The sequence below is a fragment of the Trachypithecus francoisi genome, unplaced genomic scaffold (assembly GCF_009764315.1).
Source record: "Trachypithecus francoisi isolate TF-2019V2 unplaced genomic scaffold, Tfra_2.0 Lachesis_group3, whole genome shotgun sequence".
In the NCBI taxonomy this organism is placed as follows: domain Eukaryota; kingdom Metazoa; phylum Chordata; class Mammalia; order Primates; family Cercopithecidae; genus Trachypithecus; species Trachypithecus francoisi.
Genome location: NW_022681468.1, coordinates 111,799,074 through 111,826,655, shown reverse-complemented (window position 1 = coordinate 111,826,655; position 27,582 = coordinate 111,799,074). Strand labels below are relative to the sequence as shown.

The window sequence follows — 27,582 nt, the reverse complement described above, 5'->3', positions numbered from 1 at the left end:
CCTCAACCGGGGCTGTGTCCTGGACACACCCTAGACCACCTCAGAAGCTCTGGGACCCAGGCATCTGTAGTTCTCAAAGTGCCCCGGTGCTTCCAATGTGCAGCCACGGGTGGGAAACACCAGTCTAGTGGGTGAGCTCGCTCACTAAATTTCAGACATGACGAGCAGCGCTTTTGCTCTCTGAAGAATAAGCACTGGGTAATGCAAACTCCGAGCCTCAGCTGCACGGGGAAAGGCAGAGACGAGATGTTGAATTTGCACGGCCCTGGCCAACACAGACAACATTCCTCTTCTAGTGGTTCCCAGGCAGGAGAAAAAGGCATTTCCAGGACAACTGTGCCAGGAATTAAACACAATTTAAAGCTGGCAGGAGCTAGAATGGTTTCCCAGACCTCAGAGCTACCTCCCCACCCCCATCTTTTTGGTCTCACTGCTAATACAGCCAGTCTGGGTCCAGCTGGCAGAGCAACGGGAGGAGGCTGCTCTCTCACCAGGCAAACTGAGGACTGAGTACCGGAAGGGTGTGGAGAATTATCCTCTTGGGCAAGTTTAAGGACAAGGCTACTGCTTGGCATATTTCTCAAAGCCATTTCCCTCTCTAGAGGCCCCATTCTGTCCTGTAGAAAGAGTGGAGGGCAACCAACATCACAGTCCAAATATTGCTCACCTCAGGGCCAGTCTGTGACAGGTTGCCACAGGACGGTTCATATTGAAAACTGGGGGGACCATGCTGGGGGGAGGTGGTAGTAGCGAAAGGTCACAAACATTCTTGCCCATTGTGCAAAAGGCAGGGGCAAGAGGTGGGATGGGTCAGTAGCCACATGATAAATCCCTTGGGGCCTCTGAAATCACAAACGTTCTGGTAACTTCCACTTTGTGAAGAGGAGTTAATTTTTACTCCTCTCCTTTCCCGTGTCTTCTCCATTTTCAGGTGGGACAGATTTGCATATTTGGGCATCTCAAAACTGACGAGCCCAAAACTGACCATGAGCTCACACCCCCAGATGTGTTCTCTAACTACTCCCTATCTCTGTGACTTTGTTTCCCCAGTTGACTGAGCCAGAAACCTGAGACTCATCCTAGATGAGTCTTCTCCCTTCTCTGTCCCACGTCCAATCACTGATCGAATTCCACTACCGTCCTGCCTCCAAACAGCCAGAATCCACTGCTCACTACCACCCCCAACAGTGCCCTGCTGCCCACTGCTAAGCTCTCTCAACTGCTACGCCAGCCTAACTGAAGCCCAGTCACGCCAATTCATCCTGGCTCCAGCACGGCCAGCTTGCATCACCACCTTCTTCTCAGTTCACCTTCCAAATCAAACCTCTGAAGAGCTGCTTCCACCTACAAGTCAGGTCTCACCTCCACAGGATGTTCCATAAGACACTAGAGGACCTGGGTTTTCTTGTTTCTCCAACTTCTTTCCCCAGCCTTGGATTTTAAGCTCCCTGCACACACAATTTTGTTTCACACTCTTGTGTACCAACTTTCAACAAAGCCTATCCAGCCTCCAAGCTTGCACATCCCCAGGAAGTCACCCCTGACCTCTCCGGGACTCCCCTTTGGACTCCCATTCTATTACTACAACCACTGCACCGTTTGAAAATTATCTGCTCCTATGTATGTCTCCTATACTAGGACTCCAAACTCCTTGAAGACAAGGACAGTATCGCCACTGTATCCCCAGTGCCTTGCACAAAGTAGAGTTCTATATTTCTAGGATATATTGTACTGAAAGCATTTATGGTTTTTTGAATATCAAGGCCTTTAGAATCTGGCAACAGCTATAAGGAAAACACATGCAAATCACGATGAACTATAGACAGCACCAACAAAGAAAACACGACACTGCTGCTCTGGAACTGAAATATCCCCAAAATAATGAAAAATGACATGTTGGGGGCTGATACAGAGTTTATTGAATTAGATTTTTCTATTTACAACTGAGATCACATCTACATACTATTTTGCTAGTCTACATGGGTACATTATTTCCAACAAGCTTAAGACTTACCATGAATGGGCTCATTCATACAAAAACACACTCACACTAATTCTTTTAAAACAGTAGTGCATACACTATACTCCTCCTATAAAGCCAGCTTTGATTAAAAACCACTAGTTTCAAAGATCAGTCTCTGATTTTGAAGATGAACCAAGATATACATCATATGATTCTAAAATCTTTTTTAGTCATTTTGTACAGCTGCTATCTTATTGGACTACAGTAAATATTTTTTAAAAGGACACTGACGAGGGGCACCATCTGGTGTTAACCTTAGCCAGATAGCTGGTTTCCTCCTCCTTCCCCAAAAAACCTTTGGCCAAGAGTTCTCCACTGTGAAGACTGAAAGGACCTGGTGATGTTTCGGCATCAGTCCTGTTACCACTTGGAGGTAACAGAAGCAGGCTCGTGTCCTCCTTTAATTCTACCACACTACATGACTTGTGATTGGTTCTGAAATTAGAACGTTCACCATCGTACTTAAAATTTTAGGGGCATGAAGAGTCAGCTAGAACAAGGAAAAAGGAAGTTGCAGGTAGGTAGGTAAGTAGGTGGGCACATGAAAAGCCAAGCTGCTCTGTCCAACACCAGTGTACATGTGCTTTAACTAAATGAACTCAGGAGGCCAACAGCAGCAGACCTGCTCAATTCACCTTCCAAATCAGAACAAGACCAAAAAGCTCAGGCTTGAGTTGTCAACTATGCATAGGTTCCACCAGTGATGAGGAGCTCATAAGCAGGATCTCTACTCCTTCTGCACAACACGATGCAGGCACACAGCATGCCCAGCAGCTGTTGAAAGAAAACAATGGGGAAGAAAGGCTGAAAACCCTCTCACGGCAGGTGTGTATTTCTTTGTTGGTAACAGAGCTGTTTCAAAGTTCAATGACTTCAAATCATCAAAAAGGCAATAACAACAGTGACAGAAGGAATTTCTTATGAGTACATTATTTTTTAAAGAACTAACTCCTAAGCTTCAGCTTCCCTCCCAGGAACTCTTTGTAAAGCCAGCAGGGAATCAAGTCTCTCTTATTTGGCATCCCCACTACTAGTCTAGCGAGTGCTCTCCAAAAGAACTTTCTGCAGCGATGGAGACATACCACATATGCACTGTCATGTGGCCTCATGTAGCTACTGAGCACCTGAAATAGTTACTGCAACTAAGGAGTTGCACTTTTTATCTTATTTAAATTAATTTAAATGTAGACACATGTGACTAGTGGCTACCATTCTCGACAGCAAAGGCCTGGGGAGTAGAATGAGCAAGAATGTGTGTGCTTAATGGTGGTCTTTTCAGGCCCTTCAGTTTTTGGAGCAATAGGCTTTACAACAATCCACAAAATTCAGTATGTGAATAGCCCTATGGTGGAAAACCAATTCTGATGCCAAAAAAATGTAGTTGGAAGGTTTTTGTTTCCTTCACATTTACCATTTTTGAAATTCATGGTTCTGTGGTATTGTATACATATTATTTTTGAAAGGTCACTCTTCATCATTTTATTTTAATAAGTCCTAATCCTTCTGTGGTAGCATATTGGAGTAGTAATAAAGTCAAGCCATGTTATTTTGGATAAGCAAAAGGATTAAGCTGGATTAAAGAGAAAATGATTCTAGAATTTTTGACCTGCCTTCTCACAGAATAAATTTTTTTGTGAGATAATTTGCTGTTCTAACTTCTCATTGATGGGGACAAGCCTCAGTTATCCGATTTTAAAAGATAGGGTCCTTTGTACATATGTGGGTCAATCTAATTTCTGCAAAATGTACCCAATCCATAAACAGACTCTCAAAGTTTGAAGTGGAAGACTAACTACTACTGAGACAAACATACACATAAGGATGTCCCCAGTCTGAATTCTCCATGGTATAAAGTCACCCACTCCAATTTCTACCCTCACATTAACCTATATTCTGCCCATTCGGGATGTACATTTCCTGCTCAAACCCAACAGTTTCACTATTTCACAATTTGCTGAGTGCTTACTAGTGCAAAGTACCTTAAACACACTTAAGAGGTGAATATTATTTAACGTTTACTAAACAATTTAAGTCAATTCTAGACCGATGAAGTACCTAATTCCTAGAGAAATACATTTCTGTTCTCTGTACATCAAAACATTGTTAGAACAGCTATAAACTCAAATGCAATTATGTTCCCAGGCAATGTTAAATTGAGCAATAAAAATGCTAAGCTCAGAAATGACTGATTTGCTAGGGAAAAAAAAATCTCTCTTCCCACCCCCACCTCCCCACATTCCTTTCAATTGGTTAACTTCTATTACAGGAGTCAGCATTCTCAAAATGAGATCTGAAATAAGTATTTCTTTCCCAATTTGTTTATTTCAATGAAATCAACACGTATTGATTTTGAAACAAATAAACTTGATAAAATTCTACTCATGCTTGGGAATCAGTCTGCTTAAGAACATTAAGCTCTACACAATAATTTCTTATCCTCACCATTAAGTATTACAGGCTCATTTCCAAAGGCCTGCTATACTGAAATTCCATTGATTTTTGAAATACCCCAACAACAGACTTAGAAACATTACACAAATATTTTATCTCCAACATTATTTCTTGCAATGAAATACTCTCTTGCAATATTCAAGGCATGAGAACTAAACTTCACTTAGCCCAAATATAACACCTAGCAACTGCAAAAATTGCAAAAAAAAATGACAAGTGGTGATTTAAAAAACTGACTGGCAAAGTAAAATGTTCTATGATATACCATGCAGGTGGTGGTAGGGGGAAATAGGCATTCTTATACAAAAATAAGAACTTTTGCACATTAGAAACACTCTTTTCTGAGAAAAAACTGGAAATACCTATCAAAATTCATTCATACATTGATACTATAATTTCATGGTTATAAATTTTTGCTATAAACAGCTCATTAATGTTGATTAAAGTATGCCTATAAAATGGAATACTATGCAGACATGAAATTAAGAAGACAGATCTATATCCAAAATACACTAATTTGTTTTTAAGAAGGTACAAAAGGTTGCAAACTATATGAGTTCATTTATATAACATTTTGCAATGTTGGCCAGGGTGTGAGGGGAAGGAGGAGGAAGTTACTCATTTTAATGAATAACTGGTAATTAAGGAGGAGGAGGAGGAAAAGGCCCTCTCCACTGGCTTCACATGTGGCATATAGACCAGGAAAAAAGCAACGTGGCCTTGGGAAACAGTTCTCTACGAAGTCTGCTCTTGATTGTTCTATCTTGAGGACATGCCAACTTCATGAGACTCCAAAGTAAAGACTTAGAACATTTTCCCCATACTGCCTTTGTAGAGAGAGAGTCTTACTCACAGCAGTTACTCAGAAGCTTGACAAATCAAAACCTAGATTTTTGTCAATTATTACAACTAGACTCTTTAAATATAAAATTCATAATTGATCATGAGTTAAGAGAGTGGCTACTCTCAAAGAAGTGAAATATCCAGCTAATTAATAAGGGGTATATCAAAAATTTTAAAATCTCATTCTTTTATATTCAAAAGTCCTGTTATAATAATTAATTGGTATTTTTCAGGTTTTTCTTTCTTGGTCACTTTGGTCCTACCCAAATCTTGATTATTTAATGGACTAGAGCAAGAGTCACCAAACATTTTCTTAAAGGGCCATATCATAAATATTTTAAGCTTTCCAAATCAAGACAAAAATCAATCTCTATTGTAACTACTCAGCTCTGCCATCTTACCTCTTTATTTTATCCAGCTAAAGTGTCAATTAACTGTCAGGTTTCCTGACAAAATTTAGGAATTTAATCTTGTAATTGGAGGCACAGTACAACAGAGGCAGGGGTCTTTAGTGTTGTCACTGTGTGTGTGATGGTCATGTCACGCTATCCTTGCTCGCCCTAAATTTTGTGCCTAAACAAAGAGGGCCAAGACTGGAGAATCTCCAACCATCCTCTCCAGTTCTAAATTTCTATATTAGGATTAGTGTACAAGTACAAAAGCTCACTGATCTTTCAGTTATTTCTGCCTTTGTTCAGATTTTCCACACCCAGGGCACCAATCTATCAGATTTTGAATACCAAAAGTTTAGAATGTTTACAGGTACTCTTAAAAACAATTAGGGAAAACTCTTTTATTATTTCAGATAAATTTTCTCCCCTTAAAACCCAAGTTTTTAAAATTTTCAAAACCACTAGGTTTTGAGTCTGTGAAAGTTTTGAATCCCTAAACTTAAGCAGCCTTGCTGAACTAAAAAAAATCAAGCTTTATCAGCTTTTACTTAAGTCAGGGTGACTTAAGTATAAAACACGTATGGCAGTCATATTTAAATTAAGAGACTAGTTAAAATATTTATTAGCCCCTATTGAAAAGTATTTAATAAAGAAATACCTGGCAGGCTAAGCCGCTTAACTAGATGAGGGACATAGCTAAAGTGATTATTTTTATCAGTCTTCTACATACATGTTGCATATTTCATGACCACAAGTACCATACAGTTCCAGAGCTTTTTCGCTGCATGCTAATACATGTGGCTTTATTACTGAACATAAAATCATTAAGAATACACAGATCAGAATTCTATTTGGGAAAAGAGACCTTCCTCATATTTCATTATTTTTAGCTAAATGAATGTGTTTGCATAAATAATCAAAATATGAAATAAATCCCTGCTGATCATCAGATTATTGCTATGCAGAGCTGCAAAGTACATACTTAGAAGGGCAAAGACCATGGCAAATAAAGAGGTAGACTTTTTAATGAATCATTTCAGGGCTGTCTGAATATCAGCAAAGTAAACAATCATCCTTTCGCCTTTCCCATTAAATACACTAGCTTCTATTCAAATATACAAAGAGCAAGCAATTCAAGCAATTTATCTAACAATTAAAAGATATCTACATTTTTGTTTTTTAAAACAAAAATTTTTTTGGTAGAAACGGAGTCTCATTGCCCAGGCTGGTCTCAAACTTTTGACCTCATGGGATCCTACTGCCTCTGTCTCCCGAAGTGCTGGGATTATAGATGTAACCCATCACACCCAGCTCTTTCAGCTCTTGAAATAAGTTTCAGGCTTAAGAAAGCATAAGCTGAGGCTAGGCACGTTGGCTCACGCCTGTAATCCCAGCACTTTGGGAGGCCGAGGCAAGTGGATCACCTGAGGTCAGGAGTTCAAGACCAACCTGGCTAACACAGTAAAAATCTATCTCCACTAAAAATACAAAAATTAGCTGGGCATGGTAGCGGGCACTGTAATCCCAGCTACTTGGGAAGCTGAGGCAGGAAAATCACTGGAACCCAGGAGTCAGAGGTTGCAGTGAGCCAAGATCATACCACTGCACTATAGCCTAGGCAACAAGAGCAAAACTCTGTCTCAAAAAAAAAAAAAGCAAAGAAAGCATAAGCACTTTAGGAGGCCAAGACAGGAGGACTGCTTGAGGCCAGGAGTTTGAGACCAGCCTGGACAACATAATGAGACCACATTTCTGCAAAAATAAATAAATAAATAAATAAATAAAATAAATAAAAATAAAAATAAAAAATTAGTCGGGTATGGTGGGCTGGGCTTGTAGTCCCAGCTACTCGAAAGGTTGAAGTAGGAGGATCACCTGAGCTTAGGAGTTCAAAGTTACAGTGAGCTATTATCATGTCACTGCACTCAAGCTTGAGTGACAGAGTGAGACCCTGTCTCTATTTTTTAAAGTTGTTGCAAGAGACCAGTGCTGTAGTACCAGTTCTTGATTTAGATATATGAATACATAAAACCCATGAGGACAGAGAAACAAGAACTAGAGGGAGAACTAGCATACAAAAAAACTGAATAAAGCTTTGTATTCCAAACTGAAAGAAAGAAGTATAATTTTTAAAAATTTTGTGACATTCTATTAAAATATCTTCCAAGAATACACTATGACAACAGTTCATTTACGTTTTGAACAAGTCACTCACTAATCAAGAAAGACAGTAAGACAAGGAGTTCCCTCAACACATAGTCCGTCCCCATCCAGATTTCTGGTTTCTTTAGACCATTCCGGGTCTAGGTGTATAGACAAGAAATGGGAAACCGGAGGCCAGTACCTCAGTCACTTCCACATTACCTAAATACACAAAGATTCACTGTGATGGGGATTAAAACCATGCAGGGCTGACATCAGAGAACCAACTCACTCTGATAGAACTCCTTGGCAAGCTGTGCTTACCTGAATAGCTGCAAATGCCAGTGCAGCCCAGATCACATGCATCATGATTTCTTGTAGCTTCTTCACAACTAGAGCCTCACACCCCTGTAATAAACACAGTCATCCTCATTAGAAGTCTTCTTTAAAAGTTAAAGCTGCAGATTCACAGGTTACTACCCACTGACAGAAAGGAAAATGACAGAAACTGAAAAGAGGGGAAAAAAGATTCCATGATTGGTATAATTTACAGACATGTAATTAAAGCAAAAGACAACGCATTTTATAATTTACAATAAAACAATATGACATTAAAGACAAGCAAAAGGTGGCAGAAAAGAAGTCCCAGATGGTAATAAGACATGGTGAAAAACAGGTTAATCAGGCTAGACTCAAGTCTTGGCCAAGAGACTCACCTCAGCATAGAGGTCAGAAGGGTGGGCCAGGCTGCCATTACAATTGCTGGCAGTCTCTCTGCAGCAGCTAAGAGGGACACTCTGGTTTTTCGTTTCTTTGAACCAATCTGTATTTTCCCAGTCTGAGTAGTTGTGAATTCCACAACAATGCAGCTAGACGAGAACAGGTATTATTCCTCACAAAACCCAAACACCTGAAGTTCCATGTACTACAGAGCTTTGAAATAAGCCACTCTAGACCAGTGATGTCTGATATAACTTTCTATAATAATGGAAAGTCTGCATGATCCAATATAGTAGCCACTAGCCACACGAAGCTCTACTGAGCACTTAAATTGTGGCTAGTGTGACTAGAAAACTGTCTTTTAAATTTCAATGCAAACAGCCAGACATGGCTAGTGGCTGCAGAACCCCCAAACGAAAAGTACATTGCCAGGCCAGGCGCAGTGGCTCACGCAAGTAATCCCAGCACTTTGGGAGGCCGAGATAGGCAGATCACCTGAGGTCAGAAGTTCAAGACCAGCCAGACCAACATGGAGAAATCCTCTCTCTACGAAAAATACAAAATTAGCTGGGTGTGGTGGCGCATGCCTGTAATCCCCGTTACTCAGGAGGCTGAGGCAGGAGAATCATTTGAACCCAGGAGGTGGAGATTGCAGTGAGCCAAGATCATGCCATTGCACTCTAGCCTAGGCAACAAGGGTGAAATTCTGCCGTCTCAAAAAAAAAAAAAAAAGTTCACTGCCTGTAAGGGGTAGTTTCTAACTAAGGAAAAACTTCATGTCTTACATGTTAAATATCTGGTTCCAGGTTAAATATTATTTCCAATGACAAAGTATTTAAAATATTTTGTCTTAAAAATTTTGAGATTTGCTTTAACATAATGAAGCAAAAAATAAGTGGGGGCAATTAAGACTGACAAAAAGTTGATATTATTGAGAAAGGGTCGGGGTGCAAACATCTATTATACTATTCTTTCTACTTTCGTGTACATGAAACTGTCCATAACAACTTTTTTTTTGACAGTTTGTCTGTTGTCTTTTCTGATCTTGTTTTCTAAAAGTATATATAGACCTCCCACCTCCCCTGGAGTCTATCTGGACTCCCACCTTTCCTGTGACACATACCTCTCTCCTGCATCATCACCCCTTTGGCTAAGTACTTTGGGAGAGTACAGACTGGGGTCAGGGAAGGGGGGTCAGATGATAAAAAAAAGTTCAAGGTGTTTCTTATCTGGCTAGGTGATGAAATAAACTTTTCAAGGGTGAAGTCTGGGGAAAAATACTGGTCACATCAGGATAGCCATGGATGTGAAGGGACATGGCTAATTTACATAGAAATCACAATTAATGTTGATCCAATAGTGATTGGTCCTCAAAAACAAATCTGCCTCAAGAAAGCTCACCTGTCTCTGTACATAATCAATAGCCCGGCTAGCAGCATCAGGGTTGGTTCCATTGTAGGTCTTATACACTTTCTGAATGCTGCGATCAACCTCATTTTCCACCTGAATCAGAACAAAGAATTCAGTCCCTCAAAAATACTAGCAAAAGTAACATTAGTCAAGGCTCCTACTAAAATACTTAAATGAAATGTTTGCAAGTTGCCAGATCTCTATGAATTTCTTGTAATGTTTTCTCCATTCCTGCCTTCATCTTCATATATAGATGAAGGCAGGAGGGAGAAAAGTGACAGGTAAAAATTCAGACATATACCACATAGATTAAAGCATTCAAAGAGAAGACTGTGTGCAAAATGGCAGGCTAACAATGTATTCAAAAGGGAGAAAAGTTGAGGCCTGGGATAGATGTCCTAAATTATAAATGGACGCCTTCCTTTTACAAATAAGTTTCTCAGAAGACTACTCATTTTCCTGTCCTAAAGGAGGTAAAACAAAACAACCCTGAAGCTCCTGTAAGATACTTTTAGGACAAATGCCAACATTATTTCCATTTTATTTATTCTATGTTTAGAGTTGGCTAAATGTGCAAAAGTAATCAGGTTTAAAAACATCAGTCCTGGCCGGGCGCGGTGGCTCAAGCCTGTAATCCCAGCACTTTGGGAGGCCGAGACGGGCGGATCACGAGGTCAGGAGATCGAGACCATCCTGGCTAACACGGTGAAACCCCGTCTCTACTAAAAATACAAAAACTAGCCGGGCGAGGTGGCAGGCGCCTGTAGTCCCAGCTACTCGGGAGGCTGAGGCAGGAGAATGGCATAAACCCGGGAGGCGGAGCTTGCAGTGAGCTGAGATCTGGCCACTGCACTCCAGTCCGGGCAACAGAGCGAGACTCCGCCTCAAAAAAAACAAAACAAAACAAAACAAAACAAAAAATCAGTCCTTAGAAGTGGCACTTAATGAAAAAGCTGCTGTTCCATGTATTGCAAAAAGGAGACAGGAAACAAACTGCATAGCTTATTGCTGCCAATTACTAAAATGGCAAGCAAGTATCATTTAGTAAAGTTTGCTTGTACCAGATCCTCCTTGCCCCTCTGAGGACTGGACTTATCTAGTAATTACAACAGTAATAAAATAAGTCGATAAAATTGATAACCAGATCATAGGTAGGGAATAATCCACTGCATTTTTTTTGCACAGCTTTACAGTACCTTACATATCAATGATCTGAAAATTAACTTGGCATATTATGTCCTTGACTTAAAACCATTAAGTTATAATGAGAATGAGTCTATTATGTCTTTACCATGGCTCTAAAATTATGCCCATATTAATTAATTTAAAGCAGCCTATTTAGCCTTAAGTGGTACTAGAGGTAGACAGCAAAATCAGGCAAAATAGAAAGGAAGGAATGGTGAAATGACTAAAAAAAATGAAGGGCAAGAAAGGAGTGCTGGCACCAGCTGCCTTGGTGTTCTAAGTTGGCAGGACCCCTTATTCCTCAGGACAGCGGTGGAAGGTGGGATCACAACTCACAACATCTTTTTCTATGTTCAGGACCAAGGCATTTTTTAAAGAGACAATGGAAAACGAAATCCTGAGTTTGGTTCTTCTAAAGCAGAAATCAGAAAATTATGCCTCCCCCCATATAGGCAATCTATGTGCTGAGGAAATCTGAACAAACTTCTCAGCTAATTATTCATTTGCAGCTATAAATACCTAAAATCAAGAACAATACATATATAATACTCTGCTATATTAAATGTGGTGAGGAATCTTGAGATGTAAATATTTGGCAATTAACTTTAGATATTTAAAATACAGATTAAACAAGTAAGGCAAAAGAAAATGTTTACTCTGATAAAATGAATGTGTTCTATTTTACTTGAAACACTTAAACCACCTTTTAAGGCATTATGTGAATTACAGTAGACAACATACCTTCGCTCTGTAAACATATCCCAAAACCACTACAACAACTTCTGTGACAAAAACCAAGAGCAGGATGATGACAAACTGTAAGAAAACATTGTTTAAAATTATATACAAATGAAAAAATAACTTTAAATACACTCTTGATTAAAAAAACTTATCAGAGATAATTGCTAGAAGTTTAAATGCTAACTCTGTTCCAACTGTAAGAGCCAAAGAGTCTCAGGTTCAAGAATAGAGTAGTGTAGACTAAATACTCCCGTGTGTTCTGACAACACATCTTACCGTGGCAAGTCCACAGCGACTTTCCCGGATTGTGGCACAGCAGCCAATTAGCCCAATGATGAAAAGCAGGGCTCCTACAGCTATGATCACTACAGCAGGGATGAGCGTGTACACATCTTCAAAGAAGTGGTCATAGTCATCGTAAGTGATGAAGACATAGGCTCCCACATAGCATAAAATGCCAGCTGCCCCCTGTAGAAAACAAAGTCAGTACTGGTCTCTAAGCACTGCTGGTAAAAATTTCCTATTATTGCTTAGTATGGTATAATTTAATGAGAGTTACCGTAACTGTTATAGACTTTTTTCAGTGAAGCTGAAAAGTCTTCTATGATTCCTTATTCAGAGCATTTCTATACTAGATAAAGTTAAAAAGTTATCTACACTTCACCTACTTTTCAATAATTGATAGTTCAGCTAGGACCAAGAAACCATAACCAAAAAATGATGATGACACACACCTACACATCCCTAAAGGCTTACTGTAGCTCAATTCCACATCCAATACGGATCAGTATGGTGGCAGGGGGATCCTTGCTCACTGCAGTTACCCTCAATAAGTGGGGAAATGTGGTAGACATGACACAGCTTGGATCTGAACTCAGGCAATCTGACTCCAGAATCTGCACTTCTAATCGCTATCTACCCCACCTCAGGGAAAAGAAAATAAACCAACTAGTGAGCATGATGCGCACCCCACTTCCAAACATCTTGCTGTCCAAGAGACAGTGAAATGACAAAGCTAGAGGGCTCAGTCATTAAAGAACATTACAAGCCCTCTATTAATTCTTTAGAATGGTGGTTCTCAACCTTTCAAGTATATAGGAATTGCCTGAGGATCTGAATAACATGCAGATTGATTCAGGAGATCTGGGGAGGACCCTGAGAGTCTGCATTTCTAACAAGTTCCCAGGTGATGCTGGTGCAGCTTCTTCTTGGAGCACACTTTGAGTAACAAGGTATTAAAAGGGAAAGTGAACACACAAAGGCATGCGATAGGTGTGCCTTATTTCAGCTGCTTCTCCAGGCTTCATTCTCCAGCTGCAGAGTCTTACTTTCTCTGCTATTGTCAATTTTGCTATCTTTGGGTACCAACTCTGTGCTGACAGCCCAATGCCACTGGCTTATATGCAAACAAGCAAATGCAGTGTCAGAGTAAGTGTTAAAACATTTGGTTATCATTTGTATAAAAATGAGTTATCATTTATAGAGTACTTTGAAACTTTCACAAGAAGTATTTCATCATCCTTTTAAATTTAATATCTAAATCATCTTCAAACTAGAAACAGCTGCCACAATGATACCGGAAATATCATTAACTTCTCTGAACCTGAAAACCCAGCTCATTTAAGTTTATGAAATTCAGTAAGCTTGGGGATCATCAGTATATTTTCTTACACTAGGCCATTAGGATCACTGTCAGATGAGGAAGAAAAAGACTCCATGTATGTAAATTTGGGAAAGTAACTTGATTTTTTAAAATGTAACATGAACTTTTTAAGTAAGAAGACAACTAGAATAATGAAGGCAATTTTAAAAAACATCATTTTAAAACTCTCTTCCTCTGGCTTCCAAGAGGCCCCACTGCTGGTTTTCTTCCTACTTCCCCAGCTGCTCACTTTTTCATTCTCTTCACGGACTCTGAGATGTTAGTGATCTCCAGGGTTCTGTCTTCAGCCTTATTCTTTAGTCATTCTCTGGGCTCTCTGTGGGCTACAGCAGCTATGGCTTCATTAGTCATTGTAGCTCACTACCTGAGCTATCATCTCAGACCTACACATTTCCATCTGCAAGTTCCAGAGACACGCCATTCTCAACCTGTCTCAAACCCTTTCTGCCTTCCTGCCCAGCCCATCTAATCTTCCCTTACATTCCTATCATAGCAAAAGGTACCAGACATCTAATTTTTCCGGTCAAACATCTGAGGATTAACTTTCCTTGCCCCACCTCTATAGCCCATCAATCACAAAACTTCAAGTTTACTTCCAAAACATTATTTGAATACTTCAACTCCTCTTCAACCCCACTGCAGTGCTTCTGTCTTAATTTGGGCCTTATCCCCCTAAATCTTATTTATTGACTCTCCCTACATCTTAATACATTCTTTATACTACCAGGGTTATTTTTATTAAAAACACAAACCATGTAATCCCAGCACTTTGGAAGGCCGAGACGGGCGGATCACGAGGTCAGGAGATCGAGACCATCCTGGCTAACACGGTGAAACCCCATTTCTACTAAAAATACAAAAAATTAGCCGGGCGTGGTGGCGGGTGCCTGTAGTCCCAGCTACTCGGGAGGCTGAGGCAGGAGAATGGCGTGAATCCAGGAGGCGGAGCTTGCAGTGAGCCGAGATCATGCCACTGCACTCCAGCCTGGGTGACAGAGCGAGACTCCGTCTTTAAAAAAAAAAAAAAAACCAAAACAAAACAAAAAAAAGAACAGACCAAGGCACAGCCTTACTTAAAATCAGGATGAGGCAAGTGAGACCCTGATGAACCAAGCTGTTCCTCCTTTTCAGCCTCAGATCTCATTACCCCTTGTGAACCATGAACAATATAGAACTGTTATACCGAAATGGACCACATATTCTTTCATTTCTTTGCCTCTGCTGTTCTCTCTAGAATGCTCTCTTCAAATGCCTGGGAACTCCTTGTCGCTCATTAAGATGAAGCTTAAATGCTACCTCTTCCTTTTGGAAGCCATTCTTGACCATTTCAGGCTGGATCAGCTGCCCTTGGTGGACACACACATCTCCCAGTGCATGGTTCTAACAGAATATTTATCAAAACGGTTGCAATTACAGCTATACCTGTCTCAACACACCTTGAGAGCACAAATTGTACCCATCTGTCCTTCACCCTTGTATCATCTAGAACGGTGCTTGGCAGACAGCAGGTATCAGTTAAAATGTACTGAGTACACCTCATCTTACCCCTTTCCCTTGAAATCACCCTCCCAACTCTATCATAAGCTTTGGTTTGTATTTGCCTTGGTTTATATTTGTATTTGTTTGTATCTGGTTTCTCTTCAGTTCAATGCTTATAGCTTTTAGTTCACTATTCAAACATTTGGCAACTTAATCCAGCTTGCTGAATTCTGATGGCCATTACATCTGGAATATATTAATATATCATAAATATCTGTCATAAATATAAATGCTGTACTTACAGCAAACTGCCTGTTCAAAGGTTCTCAGAGTTCACTGACATATTTGCTTTTGGGGCATAGTACTAGAGAATGAAGGTGAGCGCAAAAGTTGGCGGGGGGAAGAAGAGAAATAGCTTATTTTAATTTGGGTGCATTTATTACAGAAGTATGTCAACTACTTAACACTCTTACCAAATACCCCCTTTTATTGACTACTTGTGTGATATATATTCACACACATGTACACACACACATTTTGCTAAATAGTATCAGTCCTCAAGCTAAATTAGAAGCAATCCAAAGTGTAAATTAATCAAATTTTATTATTTGTTTTCACTAGGCATTTCTCTATCCTTTAATGTTACAGCTTTTTTTACTTTAAAAGGCAGTATTTATTTCTCACAAGGCTTGAGTCAAAATGAATTCCATTCCTGAGCCTTCGGTACACTTACCGAAACTTCGCTAGTTTTAGCCTGTGTACATCTGAATGAAAATAAGAGAAAACTGGAGGACATATGTACTTAATTAACCTGAAGCATAGTTCGCTGATGAACTACTTGCATTTTAGACATAAAATGATGAGTTTTCAATCTAAAGAGGTTCCTATGAGACGCACACTTAGTGCTGCTTGGAGATGGGCCAAGGGAAACGTTTCCTCTGCTGCCACTGTCACTCCCCACTGAAAGAGGCACTCATCTGAAACTGAGACTACAAGAAAGCAGAAAAACCAACAGAGACAACCAGACGTACAACAAATGCAATGGAGGGCTGTGGGGAGATGCCATTTGTAAAGCTGCCTCTTCTTTTCTGATAGACTCTAGAACAGTTTTTTTTGCTTCCAGGCTGCAACCAGTCAACATCCAAGTCACACAACGAGATGAGAACATAACAAAGCTCAATTTGGCAACATACAGTGAAAGGAACTTACTAGTTGCACACACCAAAAAGGAAAACTGCACTGATTGCTGATATGAAACTATACACATCAAATTGCTTATAAATAGAGGATGTGTTTCCTAAATTGAAAACAGCTTCAAATTTTGCTTTTACTGAAATATGTATATGGTGCTTATATCTTAAGCTGTATAATAAACAATTATGAAATGACACTGGTTACTCTGAAAATACAGAAGAGGTATCCCAGTAGTGGCTGAAGACCTAAAAACAGCCAAAAGTAACTGCTGTAATGATATCCAACCATCAATATGAAAAACACTCAAAAGAACATGGGAAACAGTATGGTAAACGGAAGAGAGGTCCTAAGAAATTCCTAACTAGCATGCATAGGGACTTTGTAGTCCCTCAGATTTTTAATGCAGAAATTGTGGCTATCAGAAAAGCTATATAAAAGGTGAGCTTAAATTCTTCTTTTGAAGGGCCATGACGGGATTGAGATCTATCAAAGGATCTGAGCTTTGCCAATAAAGCAGCTGCAAAGGAGGGGTGTGGGGAGGAGGTAGGCGCAACAGAAGAGGAGATGAAATGTAGAACTTGGAAGCAGCTGAACTGCTTTAGTCACCACTGAGAAAATCTGAGCCTATAAGGAGGATTTGTGCCAGGACAGTATACTAAAAATATTCATCCTTTTTACAAAGAAGTGAAAGGAAATTTAGGCAACAGGCTGAGGTCTGAAATTACAGAAAGAGTAATTTTTAAAAACCATTCTTTATCTTTTAATAAGCCTATCCTCTAAATTAAGTCACAAAATTTTAAAACTTTAGGAGAGCCAATGCTTTTCCACTGAGCTGTTTCTCTAAAAAATAAAGCCATCTTGTTATAAAATTTTGCAAGTTTATGAGTTCCAAAAGTATGATACTTCATTTTATGCTTTTACCCTTCCTCTACATATGCGCAAATGTGAAATCTCTTAAAGAAATTTCATTCTTATACGAGATTGCTTTTTCCATAGCTAAGAAACTATTTCTTTTAGGGGGGAGGTAATTTTCAAATATTCTATGAAAGAGAAAAGTAGGTTAAAATGTTAAAATCTGGGCCGGGCGCAGTGGCTCACACCTGTAATCCCAGCACTTTGGGAGGCCAAGCTGGCAGATCATCTGAGGTCGGGAGTTCGAGACCAGCCTGACCAACAAGGAAAAACCCCGTCTCTACTAAAAATACAAAATTAGCTGGGCATGGTGGCACATGCCTGTAATCCCAGCTACTCAGGAAGGCTGAGGCAGGAGAATCACTTGAACCCGGGAGGTGGAGGTTGCAGTGAGCCGAGATCGCACCACTGCACTCCAGCCTGGGCAACAAGAGCAAAACGCGGTCTCTTAAAAAAAAAAAAAAAGTTACAATCTGTAAAACTCTTAAATTCCTTCATTTTCATCAACCACAGTGTAACTTGCCATTGGAATGTGGCAATAATAAAAATGAAACAGATTTGCTACAAGTGGGGAGATAAAGTAGCTCTGTTGCCAAAAGTATACCTATATGGAGATTTAGAAATGTGAAGGTGAAAGCATCCCACAGGACATTTTGGGCGAAGCTGAAGCAAGGAATAGAAGCGAGTTTCTTGCAGTGGTATGTAGTAGACTTTGATGATGGTTCACGTCTACAACTGGCAAGAATGAAGACAATGTAAAGACAAGGCACCATCTGGACTTTATTCACCTAAAAGCACAGTGCCTGACAAATTCTTGCTTGCCTATGTGAACTGCTCCTTTAGAGCGATTTTTGCCAAAGAATCAATTAGTAAAGTAGAAGTGACTGGAGTGTTGAGAGAAAGAAAAAAAATCAAGAAGTAAAAGACTGAGCAAAAATTGTTGTACTCTAGACTTCGTAAGAAACCAGGTCTTAAAAGCAAAGGGAAAAAACAGGCAGGAATCCATCTTATGCATATGCCTTTTTAACATTTAATCCAGAGTTTCCTATACTGTCCTATTATTTTCCATATACCTCTTTTCTCTCCTGGGAAGAATCATTGGTAATTCCATACAGTGGATTTCTGAAAGCTTCCCCAGACTCCACCCTTATGCTATTACAAGTATCTTAAAATCATCTTAAATCCTTTAGCATTCTACTTGCCGTAATGTATACTCTCTAATTCAACCAGGCTTTCTTTCACCTCCAACTTAATCCGACAGAATAGTTTACGGCACTAAATACAACTACTTCTTATGTAAGTCCACTACCAGTATGTATCATTTACTCTCCTACCAATTCTCAAGGAAAACAAAAAGGCCATTCCAAAGACTCCAAATCCTCTTTCAGAAATTAAAGCTACTCTTACCAAGAATTTCTGAAGCTATTAAATAATATCATTTTCTACCTAATAATTGATCAACAGTAAAGTTAAGGAGTATTCAAAGATATGTGAGGGTGCAGAGAGAAGGCCCTCAGACAGGCAGGAACACAAACTAATAGAGAATCATCTCTTTGGAAAGCAATCTGTCAATACATATCTGCCTCAGCATTGATACCTACTTATTCCACTTACAGGAATCTATCCTTAAGAAAGTTAGTCAGAAACACAGATTTGTATAAAAGGTAATTAATCGAGATGTTATAACAAAATTGTGGCTGCAAAAATGAAAATTAAAAAGCCCAGGTATTCAGAGGTGTGTTTGCATTCAGCCCTGAAATTTTCTTAAAGCATCGTTTAATAATATAATTGTGGTGTGATCGGGAAAAAACACATATACCACATATTAGAAACAAACCAAAATGCTAATATTGGTTGTCTCTGGGTGGTAGAACTATGGGTGATATCAGTTTGCTTTTTAAAATACTTTTTAGTGTCTTCTTTAAAATATATTAGTTGCATAATTAGAATAATAGTTAAAATTATGTCTGAAATTGAGGCTTTGCTGTTCTCTCACCAATGAATTAATTCCTGGATGTGTCCTTAACTAACCAAACACAGACACCTCTTACATCCTAAATATTTTAGGCACCTCTGCCAATCTCTCCCACTTATCACTTTTCTCAGGTCTGTGTGGCTTTGACTCATCCTGTACATGTTTTCTGATTATCTAACACAATTCTTTCAATGTACATTATGTTCCTTTTCTCATATTACTTTTCAAGGAGACAAGTTTTTTTTTTAAGTCCTACTTAAATTGGGTTGTAATGTTTTATGTTTTTTTTAACTCACCACTATAGTAATGAGAAAATTATTTTATTTATTTATTTTTTTTGAGACAGGGTGTCACCATGTTGCCCAGGCTGGCCTCAGACTCCTTCACTCAGGGGATCCTCTCATCTCAGTCTTACTTGTAGCTAGGATTACAGGCATGTGCCACCACGCCTGGCTAAGAGTTTAAAGTTCTGACAAGCCACTGTTACCATCAACATCACGATTATTATTGCCATTATTTTTTTTTTTTTTTTTTTGAGATGGAGTCTCACTCTGTCGCCCAGGCTGGAGTGCAGTGGCCGGATCTCAGCTCACTGCAAGCTCTGCCTCCCAGGTTCACGCCATTCTCCTGCCTCAGCCTCCGGAGTAGCTGGGACTACAGGCGCCTGCCACCTCGCCTGGCTAGTTTTTTGTATTTTTTAGTAGAGACGGGGTTTCACCGTGTTAGCCAGGATGGTCTCGATCCCCTGACCTCGTGATCCGCCCGCCTCGGCCTCCCAAAGTGCTGGGATGCCATTATTCTTAAATAAGAAATATTTTAATTATTTTTACTGCTATTACTCTGATGATATGCCAAAGGTCATGCTCCTCAATTCTGCCTTATTTTCACCTTTTCTCTATTTGGTTTTTCATAATCATTATTAATCCAGCTTAACAAAGTTGTTCTATTTAATCCAATATCTACTGGCTGAACAACTCAAAAGTTCGGGTGGCAAAGAAACTGGAGATTAACCAATTGCCATTGCCAAATTATTGTTAACAGCATGGAAATTGGCTGTTTCCACATGGTAGGGCTCCAGAGGTTATCTGAGAAGCATGAAATGTAAATATTTATTTTCTCTGAGACCCTCTGTTACCCCACCCTACTCTAACTGTAAAAAGAGTCCCCTACAACATCATAGGAGCCTGAGGTGCTTAAGCTTTGTAATGCTGGAGTTCATCCATGCTTGGATTATGTGTTTAACCAGTAGCAACAATATAAGTTACAAAATGTCAACATTTATTCTAGAACCCCTTCAGTAGATTAAAAACAACACATAAATGCAGATAATTTTTCTTATCTATTAACTCTGCCTAACTACTAAAAGGAAGACAGTGAGGAGAAGGAAGAGGAAGAAGATACGTTAACATTTTTCAATAAAGACTTACTTGAGACCAGCCATGAGTAAGATTTCTGGGGGAAAGGTGCACATAGACATTTAATTAGATGAAAAGTCTACCCTCTCTCCCCATTAGCTGTCAAACTACAGGGACTGTGTTTACTCTATTTCTCAAAAACAGGTCAAGGGTAGATATTCAATATGCATTTACTCATGAATGATTCTTAATACACCTGTTTGGTCTAAGTACAAACTTTATGGAATACATTTTCTGAAAAAAAATCAAACAAGCCTAACCTGAATTAGATCTTATGGAATAAAATTCATTAAATTATTTAAAAGCATGATAAATATCCTAGAAACCTAATAATCCATTCCTTAAACTGCAACTAGAGAGAGCGCCCCTGCTGATTCCAAGTTCTAAATGATTACTCAGGACCTTGACAAGGCTTTTGGTCAGTGGACAGGTGAGTAAGAATGTAGTAAGAGTGGAGACATTCATTTTCTTAACTGTTGAAGACAAACTAAGACACATACACTTCCTATTATGTACTTGCTTCCTGACAAGTTAGATTTTCTTCTAGTGAATTGAAAACAACTATGAAAAAGCAAAGTTAGCTGAAGGTGTGTCCCATAACATATTCTTTGTCAGAGCAGTCATTCATAATAGGAGAAATACAGGAAGTAGAGAAACAAATTACAGGATATCAGATGCAGGTTCCAGTTTAAAAGTATCATATTACCACCTCGAAAAAGTGTAGGATATGCTGGAAAACACAAAGTATGTACAAGATTTGTGACAAGGGAGAACCACACTTGAAATACCTCATTATAATGTTGTATTTTTTAAACAAAAGCATGATGGTATAAACCTCTTAGTAATCTGAACATACCAAGTATACTTTTGCCTTAGTCTATAGCCTGTTCCTTCAGTTTTGAATCCTCCCAATCTCTTCCAAATTACCCAAGTCAGCAAATTCTTATACTCTAGATTTTTTTGCCAACATAAAGCACCACCCAATCACTTTATCACATCACCCTTTAATTCTCTGCATAACACATCTCTCTGATCATTTTTCTTCTTTATTTTTGTGTGTCTTGTTTCACCGGAAAGTAAGTTCTATAAGAATACGGATTTTTCACTGTCTTTTCATCATTTATCAACAATATAAGCACAAAGTAGGTGCTCAAACATTAGTGTTATATTTGTTTAGCAAAGCAAATTTTCCTTAATTATATACATTCACAGACATAAGTTGTGATAAGTTTTATTTATTTATTTATTTTTTGAGATGGAGGCTCTTTGCCCATGCTGGAGTGTAGTGGCTCGATCTTGGCTCACTGCAAGCTCCGCCTCCCAGGTTCATGCCATTCTCCTGCCTCAGTCTCCCAAGTAGCTGGGACTACAGGTGCGTGCCACCATGCCCGGCTAATTTTTTGTATTTTTAGTAGAGACGAGGTTTCACCATGTTAGCTAGGATGGTCTCAATCTCCTGACCTCGTGATCCGCCTGCCTCGGCCTCCCAAAGCGCTGGGATCACAAGCGTGAGCCACCGTGCCCGGCTGACAAGTTTTATTTTTAAAGGCAGGATAAGTTTTAAAGGTTACATATGGCTTTCAAACACAATTTATATGTATAAAGTACTTCATATGAATGAATGATGGTTACTGAAGGTGCATTTTCCAAAGCTATTTCTAAAGGCATTTATTTAAAAGGTATGTGACTTTTTTGTGGTACTTCCCCCATTCTACAGGTGTCTCTACAGTGTTATACTATCACCTCTCAGACGAAAAGCAGCAACCTAAATAGATATTTAAGATTATAAGTTCTATAAGCATGGACAAAGTTTTCTGTTCCAGTCCCTGTAATGCCTAAAATAAATATGAGCAAAATAGGTATTAGCCAATTAGTTTTTCTAATAGGGTTTTAAAAAAAAGTAATTTGTATAACATAGGACTCGATTAAATAATCAATTAATTTACCAGAATAAAAACTTAATGGTAGGAAGTACTGATTTAAACTTGTTTTAGACAAGCCCTCTTTGGTCAAATTAAATGACTTACCAAATTAAAAATCCTGTCTGACCTTGGTACAAAGGTACAGTTTACAGAATAGGCTAATGACTATTTAATACAATAGCCTTGGCTGGGTGCGGTGGCTCATGCCTGTAATTCTAGCATTTTGGGAGGCCAAGGCAGGCAGATCACGAGGTGAGGAGTTTGAGACCAGCCTGGCCAATATGGTGAAACCCTGTCTCTATTAAAAAAATACAAAAATTAGCCGGGCATGGTGGCGCACGCCTGTAGTCCCAGCTACTCAGGAGTCTGAGGCAGGTAGATCGCTCGAACCCAGGAGAGGGAGGTTGCAGTCAGCCGAGATCATGCCACTGCACTCCAGCCTGGGCGACAGAGTGAGACTTCATCTCAAAAAAAAAAAAAAAAAAAAGCCTTTAAAATTTAGTCATTTACCTCAAACAAACATTTCTAACCTTCTTCAATAAATCCTCATGGGTCCAGCATGAATACACTTACATTTAAAGCCTTATCACTCCATAAAAACAGAGATCCAAGTTGATACAAGTTGTACATCCTTTCACTTGTCCAAGATTATCTTTCAAGCTACAAATCCTAATATTCTAGAATTTGGTGAGAAACTGTCTTGAACTGTTTTCTGTTACTTAGAACAGAATACCTGAAACTGGGTAATTTAAGAATTTTTTTACATAAATGGAGGCTGAGAAGTTCAAGGTCAAGGGGCCATATCTGGTCAGGGCCTTCTGCAGAGTCCTGAGGTGGCCCAGGACATCACACATGGTGAGGGGGCTGAGCATGCTGGCTCAGGTCTCTCTGCCTCTTCTTATAAAGCCACCAGCCCCATTCCCATGAAAACCCAATAATCCATTAATCCATGAATGGATTAATCCATTCATGAGGGTAGAGCCCTCATGACCCAATCACCCCTTAAAGGCCCCACTTCTCAATACGGCCACGTTCTGGGAATTCAGTTTCAACATGAATTTTAGAAAGGACAAACATTCTAACCATAGCAGAAGTTCCCTATTTCCATTAAGACAAATTTCAGGATTTTAGAAATGATTGTTTCCGCTTTCGGTTTGTGCCTTTCCACAGTAACATTATTACAGCATTGTTCCAAACTATCTACACCAAATCAACAGTAACGATTTTAGCTGTCAGATAATTTATAGCCTGAGTATTTCAGGTATATATCTATCTCCATGTCACAGCTCAATGAACAAACTGACAGCTGAATCAGGATATCAAGACATAAGAAAGTGTAGTTTAAAGGTCTTGCCAAAGCAATTAAACTTTGACCCTTATTAACAATCAGCCATTACCATCTGACGGTTAAGAGCCAGTGCAACATAGTTTTTATTGCCTACAGTTGCCCAAGAGAACCTAGGTAAACATTTGATATGCTCTGTGGAGAGTATGTTTATTCTTCCATTTATATATCTCAAGGCATTAAAAGGAGGGAGGGGCCACTATATACGAATACATTTATTAAAACTGAAGAATGCATTACAAACTCCCAGGAAGAACCTTTTAACATTTTTAAATGTACTTCCTCATAATGACTTAATTCAAAAGAAAACAAAGTGTCACATAAATTCTGGTAGTTTCTAATTTTAGCAATGTTAAAATCGGCATGCTTTAGAGAAGTGATTCTAACAAGTTTCTTCTCTTTACAAATCTTTTGAAATCACACTTTGTCCTAACACCACAGTCTCTAGAGTATGGGACCACCTGGGTTTGAACGCAGGCTGTACCACACCTTGGGTGTGCTTAGCTCAGTCAACTTAATGTTCTCCTCTAAAATATACATAATATTCCCTGCTAGACGGGAAAGCTGTGAGGATACACCATGTAAAGTGTTTAGCACAGTGCCTGGGGTGTAGTAACTCAAATGTTAGTTGCCATCACCCATCATCATCAGATTCCCACAGTTAGTCCATAAACTAATACTTTCTTGGGAGACATACCTAATGTTGTTTCCTCATTAGTTACGTAGCACTGTGCTACATGTGCCCCCAGTGTATCTGCTTAACTTCCTTAACACAACTCACAAAAACTTTACTACCCTACTAACCAAGACAAAGGATATTTTTACTAAACATTACCACTTCAGTCTTGGCAATAACCCACCATAAAAAGCACCACAGAAGTTCAAAATAACTTTCTTCACTGGAATAATAGTACATATACTTACACAATATCCAGAGATTCAGAGGAATCACTTAGAACTGATATTTGAGTAAATAAAAATCTAATTTAAAGAAAATGGTTACTATAGTTCCAATATTTTGTGACACGAACAATTCCAGTCCCTGAGCTTGAATAACCTAAAATTCACCTAATATTCTTCAAAATCAAATAGTTATGGCCATAAATTCACAAGGAATAGTAAAGAGTACAGAGCCACATCTTTGCCTCTTAGGTAGCTTACTAGCTAACAAAGTGTTTCTCATTTGGGGACCCCTGAAAATTATTTTTCCTTTTAAAAAAGCCTGTAACTCTACTAAATAAATAAATAAATAAATAAGAACACACGGTGCTTGGTTTTCTGTTTCTGCATTAGTTTGCTGAGGACGATGGCTTCCTGCTCCATCCATGTCCCTGCAAAGGACATGATCTCATTCTTTTTTTTGTGGCTGCGTGGTGTCCCATGGTGTATATGTGCCACATTTTCTTTGTCCAGTCTACCATTGATGGCCATTTGGGTTGGCTCCATGTTTTTGCTGTTGTGAATGGTGCTGCAGTGAATATATGCCTGCATGTGTCTTTATAATAGAATGATTTACATTCCTTTGGGTATGTACCCAGTAGTGGGATTGCTGGGTCAAATGGTAGGAGAACGTCATATAATTTCTACATGCCAAGAAACAGTATTCTTCTTTTCATTTCTTTTCCAGTCATTTAGAAATGTAAATACTATTCTCAGCTCTCAGGTTGTAGAAAAACAGGTAGCTAACCGTTTTGTGCTCTTGGGCCAGAGACTGCTGACTCCTGGTTTACAACGAGATGCTATAAGTTAATGACTCAATCATTGTAGAAGATATTTCTCTTTATGGAATAAAAAATGTTATGGATGCATTAAGTAGCAGTAGGTCTATAGATACGTATTAAATTAGCAAAAGATGCCCTTATAATGGTCAGATTCACAAATCATGCCACATCTTCAAGGAAGAGACTGATACGACTTTTGCTAATGGAACTGGTTCTACATGTGCATTTCATTCTGCACAATAAACTCAAGAAACTGAAAAAATAAAATAAATAAATAAATAAATAAGCCTGTAACTCAAAGTATAAGAAAGACTGCTCTAATTGGAAAAGAAAAAACCACGGAAATCCCAGTGTTGCCTGGGTGGTTGCGAACAGGTACTACCTCCCAGTTAGGACTCTTGTCTTCACACACAAATGCCCTGATGGGCTCTGGCAATACAAGTGTATAGTAAGTGCTTTTAAATATATAACCATCCTTCTATGAGACAGCTGTTTTATCCCTTGTTGGGGGTTCGGGGGAAGAGGAAAGATTATTTCCAGAACAGGTGTGCGTATGCGTGGGAGGGAGCTGAATGGGGACCAGTGATAACTGGGAGGAGGAAGAGGCACAGAGTATGGTTAACGGGAATGTTCAAGGAGTGCTTTGGCGACTGTGGACAGAGCAATCTGTCCAGGGCACTCAAGTGTTTAAAGAAATGACGAGTTCAGAGGGGCAAGGTGATTTGGGATCAGACTGAGGACTTCAGCTGCAAGACCGGGGGAAGGAGCTGAACCTTACTCTACCGCTGAAGCTTCTGTTTTCCTTATTTTTAGATCAAGTGATGTGATAGAAGAAACGTTTTAAAAGATTTATCCGGGTGCAAAGTCCAGATGGGCTGGAGGGTGGAGAGACGGATAGGAACAACATAGGTTACTATAAAAGTCCCTGGTGAGATAAGGACCCAAACTAAGATGACATCGTTATAAACATTCCTTTCTCCGAGGGCGTATCCCCTAAAAATTCATAAGCCACCTTTTATTGAAAGTGAACTAATCACTTTCAAAATCTTGTGTCATCTCCATCATATATTTAAACAAGGCTTATAATCTCACGGTTTGGTCACCCCCATGACCAAAACAAACCGACGTTCTTGCTCAATGGATTATTTAGCTCCTCGAGTTGAAACCCTTCATTTTCTAGGCTGGTGACAGCCAGCCGGTTCCCCACACACAAAGGGCGTTAAGTGGAACCCTCGCCCCGACTCCGCGGCGTCCCCGCGGATCTGCCCGCCTCGGGACGGCCACTCCTCTGCGGGGCCCCGACAAAGAGCGCGTAACCTGAGCCTCTGGGGAAGATCCTATTTCGAGCCTGACGTCCTGTTAAAGTCTGCAATGAGCGCTCTCGGTCCAGCCGGCGACTCCAGGGCGAGACGTGGGCTCCTGGCACGGAGCCAGCCCGCGTGGGCCGAGGGCGAAGGCGCCGGCTGGAGGCCGTGGAGTCCCCGAGGGCCTCCCCTCGCCGTCCTCCGCGCCTGGGCTCCCGGCTTGGTCCGGCAGGGACCTCGCGAAGCGGCCTCAAATCCGGTCCTCCCCTCGCCTCAGCCGCCTGAGGGCCCAAGCGAGGCCCCTGCGCGCCCGCCCAGGCCCAGGCCCGGCTCGGAGCCCACAGGCGCCTTCGCCGCAGCCTCGCCCGGCCCCGCCGCCGGACCCTTGCCCTGCCCGGCCCCGCTCACCCAGAAGATGAGGTTGAGAAAGACCAGCACGGTCTTGGAGGAGGTGATGCCGCACTGGCCCATGGCGCCAGTGGCCAGCGAAGGCCCGGCCCGGAGAGCGGGGCTGCGCTCACCGAGAGAGCGGCAATGGCGGCGGCGCCTTCTCGCTCGGAACTGCACGGCCTGCGCGGCGCTCCCCGCAGCCCCTGCGCCGTCGCGCAGCCCCGACCCCAGCTAGCGCCTCACTCCTCCGCGCAGCCGCCGCAGTCCCCTCACAGCTCCCGCGCCGCTCCCTGGCAACCGAGTCCCGCCCCCCACGGCCGGCCGCTTCAGCCAATCACCTCTGCGGAGGCTGCAG

At 40.3% G+C, this 27,582-nt stretch overlaps 1 protein-coding gene across 2 annotated transcripts; it reads right to left on the bottom strand.

The window, feature by feature from the left end:
- Positions 1 to 1,894: 1,894 nt before the first annotated feature.
- On the bottom strand, positions 1,895 to 27,582 carry TSPAN3 (tetraspanin 3). Of its 2 annotated transcripts, none has more exons than XM_033189304.1 (7): positions 27,246 to 27,582; positions 12,184 to 12,375; positions 11,908 to 11,982; positions 9,973 to 10,074; positions 8,568 to 8,720; positions 8,176 to 8,259; positions 1,895 to 2,797 (listed from the first exon to the last, which is right to left on the bottom strand). In XM_033189304.1, exons 1-7 carry the CDS (start codon positions 27,306 to 27,308, stop codon positions 2,705 to 2,707), a joined length of 762 nt encoding a protein of 253 aa, XP_033045195.1. In that variant the 5' UTR covers positions 27,309 to 27,582; the 3' UTR covers positions 1,895 to 2,704. The 2 variants fall into 2 exon arrangements, with proteins under 2 accessions (XP_033045195.1, XP_033045196.1); XM_033189305.1 differs by lacking the exon at positions 27,246 to 27,582 and having other exon boundaries at positions 12,184 to 12,257; positions 12,290 to 12,353.